Source organism: Orycteropus afer, unplaced genomic scaffold (genome assembly GCF_000298275.1).
Source record: "Orycteropus afer afer isolate SDZICR_OR568_19922 unplaced genomic scaffold, OryAfe1.0 scaffold00079, whole genome shotgun sequence".
NCBI classification, from domain to species: Eukaryota; Metazoa; Chordata; class Mammalia; order Tubulidentata; family Orycteropodidae; genus Orycteropus; species Orycteropus afer.
In genome coordinates, this window is record NW_006921666.1 from 7,420,519 (window position 1) to 7,425,914 (window position 5,396).

General features: G+C 39.0%; 1 protein-coding gene across 1 annotated transcript in view; it reads right to left on the reverse strand.

The window, feature by feature from the left end:
* Positions 1–1,713: 1,713 nt before the first annotated feature.
* The window catches only part of FCF1 (FCF1 rRNA-processing protein), a 16,823-nt gene continuing 13,140 nt past the window's right edge, over positions 1,714–5,396 (reverse strand). The window contains exons 5-6 of the mRNA XM_007941419.2: positions 3,771–3,858; positions 1,714–1,812 (exon numbers count right to left, since the gene is read on the reverse strand). Coding sequence (XP_007939610.2) covers positions 1,714–1,812; positions 3,771–3,858 — 187 coding nt within the window. The remainder of the gene's footprint in view (positions 1,813–3,770; positions 3,859–5,396) is intronic.

Below are 5,396 nucleotides of genomic sequence, written 5' to 3' on the forward strand. Positions count from 1 at the left end.
ATGTAGTCCAGGTTCTTGAATTATTTGTCTAGCATACACATTGATAAATAAGATGAAAAGTTACAATTCTGATACACAGCTTTCTTGCTTTTAAACCATGCAGTTTTCCCTCTTCTGTTTGAATGACTATCTCTTGGTCTATGTATAGGTTCTGCATGATTCCATAATTTATGATCCACACAGTCGAATGCCTTTGCATAGTCAATAAAACACAGGTAAATATCTTTCTGGTATTCTCTGCTTTCAGCCAAGATCCATCTAACATCAACAATGATATCCCTCACTCCACATCCTCTGCTGAGTATGGTTGGAATTTCTGGCAGTTCCCTGTCAATGTACTGCTCCAAATGTTTTTGAATCATCTTCAGCATAATTTTACTTGCATGTAATATAAGAAAACTGTTGGATAATTTCTGCATTCCATTGGATCATTTTTCTTTGTAATCAGCACAAACATGGATCTCTTTCAGTTGGTTGCCAGGTAGCAGTCTTCCAAATTTCTAGGCATAGATAAGCAAGTACTTAAAGCATTGCATCCATTTGGTGAAACATCTCAATGAGTATTCCATCAATTCCTTCAGCCTTGTTTTTTGTCAATGCCTTCAGTGCAGCTTTGACTTCTTCCTTCAGTAAGAACCATCGGTTCTTGATCATCTCTGCTACCTCCTGAAATGGTTGCATGATGACTAATTCTTTTTGGTACAGTGACTCTGTGTATTCCTTCTATATTCTTTAGATGCTTCTTGCATCATTCAATACTTTGCCTGTAGAATCCTTCAACATTGCAACCCGAGGCTTGAATTTTTCCAGTTCTTGAAGCTTGACAAATGCTGAGTGCTTTCTTCCCTTTTGTTTTTTCTAACTATTGGTATTTGCATATTTCATTATAATATTTTACTTTGTCTTCATGAACTGCCCTTTGTCTACAGTCAGCCCCTGGTCTTGTTCTGACTGATAATAGCAAGTGTTTCCATTGTCTCTTTCCACAGATCTTGTCAATTGGATTCCTGTGTATTCCGTCTGGTGAGGTCCTTGTATGGGTATAGCCACTGTCTATGTTGTTGAAAAAAGGTAAAAAAAAAAAAAAAAAAAAGGTTGGTCTTGCAAAATTCTATCATGTGATCCCTGCATTGTTTCTATCACCAAGGCCTTATTTTCCAATTACCAATCCTTTTTGATTTCCATCTTTCACATTCCAATCACCAGTAATTATCAATGCATCTTGACTGCATGTTTAATCAATTTCAGACCTCAGAAGTTGGTAAAAATCTTCAATTTCATCTTTGGCTTTGGTAGTTCGTGCATAAATTTGAGTAACAGTCATATTAACTGGTCTTCCTTATTGGGGTATGGATATTATCCTATCACTGACAGTGTTTCCTTTCATGATAGGTCTTGAAATGTTCTACTTGATGATGAATGCAAAGCTGTTCCTCTTCAATTTGACACTGCCGGCATAGACCATATTCAAAATTCAAACTGGCCAATACCAGTCCATTTCAGCTCATTAATGCCTAGGATATTGATATTTAAGTATTTTCATTTCATTTTTGACAATTTCCAATTTTCCTTCATTCATACTTCATACATTCCATGTTCCAATCATTAATGTAAGTTTGGCACAGTAATCTCTTTCAAATCTTTCTATAACCTGACATCCGTTTTAATTGATGTCAACTCTACACTTTTAATCACTTTGCTCAAAGAAATTTCTCACCTATGGTTAGAAATGTACATGATAGGAACTCCAGGGATCTTCCGGATTCTTCGCTTAAGGTCCCGGTCAACTGTGGCCACAATATAACACTTGTGCTGTAAGAGAAAAGGACTTGAGTGTTTACATAAAGGTCACTGGGTCCACTTAGTGACTACTGAATATTTGGCATAACCAGTAAACTACTCTGAAAAATCATTCATTGTCACAGTAAATAGCAAAAGAAAAGATAGAGCAATTTGCTGAGTAGCTACTACCAGCTGAGATCTTATATTTATAAAATATGTAACAAGTTGCCTGGGCTGTTTGTAACCCTAAGAATTTTGAGAAGGTGGCAGAAAACTGATTTAAAAGTTGCAAACTATTTTCTACTCAAGAGTGGAAAGGATTTATTTACTCATTTGGGATAGAGAATTTCTTGGTTTTGAGAAATCGCCCTGAGGGACTGTATGCAAATGCAGAGTAAGTGCCTTAGACTGATGAGTAGTTTTCCCTTTCTCTGGATGTCACAGCTTGGGCATACTCTGAAGCTTCCTAGTATAGAGGTAGGTTATCTCCTAGGCCATGGAGTCAGAATAGGATCTCAAGGACAAGTGGAAGCCTGGCAACTCTAAAAGCAGTAACATTTAGTTGCAAGTTGGAGGCTATTTCATGTTTTACTTTTCTTCTTCCATTGTATCTAAATCTTTAGTTGAGTTTATAAAGAGTTGCAGCCCAGTGTCAGCTGTGCCATGGGAAATACCCTAGGAGCTCTGGTGGCATCTGCCTAAGGCATCTGACTGCTAACCAGAAAGCTGGCGGTTCAAACCCATCAGCCACTCCTCGGAAGGAAGAGTGGGCAATCTACTTCCATAGTGATATCACCTTGGAAACCCAAGGAGGGGTTGCTATGGGTAGGATCTGACTTGATGGCAGTGAGTTTGATTTGGTAAGCTTGCCCTAAATATGGGATCAAGTAGTTAAAGGGACAGCAGAGTGGTCACCATATGATGATTATCTTCAGCAGAGGGGCACTGGTGGTTCAATGGTAGAATTCTCTCCTTTCATGTAGGAGACCTGGATTCGATTCCTAAGCCATGTACCTCACGCACGGTCACCACCTGCCAGTCAAAGTTTGCGTGTTGCTATGGTGCTGAACAGGCTTCACCAGAACTTCCAGGCTCAGACAGACTGAGAATAAAAGGTGTGGCAATGTACTTCTGAAAATCAGCCAATGAAAACCCTGTGGATCCCAACAGTCTGATCCCCCGCTGGTCACGGAGAAGGCACAGGACCAGGCAGCGTTCCGTTCCACTGTGCAGAGGGCTGCCATGAGCTGAGGGCCAGTGCGATGGCCGCTCACGACAATCCTCAGCAGAGGCAGACTCTAAAAAGGGCAACCCGCAGCAGGAGTCCTTGTGGTGCTTGACAAGGAAGCCAGAGAGAAGTATAAAAAAATCACTTATTTTAGGGTACATGCGAGGCAGCACTCTGGGAGACTCTCAGATTTAAATGAGAAACACTTTTGGGAGTAAGCATGGTAGAGAGAGACATCATGGATATACAGGGAGTAAACGGATCCCTATTTAGGTGAACAGGGAAGTGGGCTCTGATACACTGCTGGGATTTGAAACCTGTGATTCCTTCCCAAGCCTGTGCTCTTTCCATTATGGTAATAGTGTACATTTTCGACCCACTTTATCAGGTAAATGAGGGCACCTATGCTCTGTGTAATGAGATTCTTCACATAATTAAAAAAAAAAAAAAAATTGTAATCCTAAATAAGTTATTAACTATGAACACTCAAGGAGCTCTGGTAGTGTAGCACCTAAGGTATTTGACTGCTAACCAGAAGGTTGGGAATTCAAATCCACTAGCCACTCCTCAGAAGGAAGACTGGATAATCTACTTCCATAGTGATATTGCCTAGGAAACCCAAGGAGGGGTCGCTATGAGTTGGATATGACTCCATGGCAGTAAGTTTGGTGTTTTTTTGGTATGAACACTCAAGAGAGACAGAAGTTCTCTTTTTTTTTCCTTTCCCACCACAGAGTAAAAATGTTAAAACTGGTACTACCTGAGTCACTCTCTGTACTAAGCAGTCATCTGCATAGGTTCCTTTGTGAGTGCATGGTAATCGTTCAAATCTTGGATCCTTGGCGATCCTGTAAGGTTATAAAAGTAGATTAAAGACAGCATTCAGGCAATTGAATAGCTTCCTACATCTCAACCAGTGAAATAAAAGTAAAATAATCGGTGTAGAGATGTGGCACTCCTGCCTTCCTGAAGCTTACAGTTTAATTGGGAAACAACCTATTTAAAAAAAAAAAAAGAAAGAAACCCAAAAAAAAACCCAAACCCATCGAGTCGATTCCGACCCATAGTGACCCATGTTGGGTTTCTGAGATGGTAAATTTTTACGGAAGTAGATTGCCCCATCTTAGTTTGCCAATGTTCCTTAGGTCATGTAATTTTCATAAAACTCTGAGTTATTACATTCTCATTGTACAAAAGAAGAAGCAGATTGAGAGACATTTTTTACTGTGTTCAAGAACTGGGAAAAGCCAGGATTCAAAACCAAATCGATGTTAACCCAAGTACTACATTTTTAGAAAGTTATCCTAAAGCCAGTGCCATCAAGTATATTATGACTCAGGATAGAACAGAAATGTCCCATAAAGTTTCCAAGGCTGTAAATCTTTATGGAAGCAGATTGCCTCATTGTTCTCCCATGGAGTGAAGTTATCTTACACAAATACATTTAAGATTATAGGTACAAGTATTAAGATAACCTACAGATAATCATAATAGCTACCAGGAGGATAAAAGTTAAGTGCATTTTGGAGCACTATTCTATGTAGCCATTAAAAAAAAGAGAGAGAGCACGTGAGCTATATGCACTGATGTGGAAGGACCTATAGTAAATTTTTGAATAAATAAAGCAAGTCACTGAATAACATATAATACCATTCAATTAAGAAGACAAATTCCTCTGATTCTCTTCCTCTAGATTAACATAAAAGGGTCTGGAAAAATCGATACCCAGCACCCTGTTCTATAGGGTCACCAGGAGTCAGAATAGACTTGACAGGAGTGGGTCTAGCTGTTTTTGTTTTTTCCTTCCAGTTGTCATCTCAGGGGAGGAGAATGGACAAAGTGTGAATGTAGAAGGGGGACATTTATTTTTTATTACATATACAGATTCATACTGTTTGCTATAAAATAATTCAAACATATACTACTTTTATGCACATTTGAAAAAGAAAAATCCCAAGTCTGCCATTCCTAGAGTCATTTGCTATTGTACACAATGATGATGACGACTCATCAAAATTAATAAAATACAATGTAGCATCTAAGTACCCACCCCAAAAAACAAACTCAGCTGATTCTGACTCATAGCCACCCCTATTGGGTTTCCAAGGTTGTGAATCTTTACAGAAGCTGATCACCTCATCTTTCTTTCATGGAGTGGTTGGTGGACTTGAACCACTGACTTTTGGTTTAGCAGTCAAATGCCTCAACCACCACACTACACCAGAGTGCCTTATATAAGTACCAAGTGCAATAAAAATACTCCATATTGTAATAGTTCAGAACAAGAATTGGGTGTATTTAGAAAAAATTACAGGGAGATGAGATCAACTAACCTATAAAATGGTTTGGTGACATTTAGGAAAGAGGAAAGAGCACCTCCTTCTGG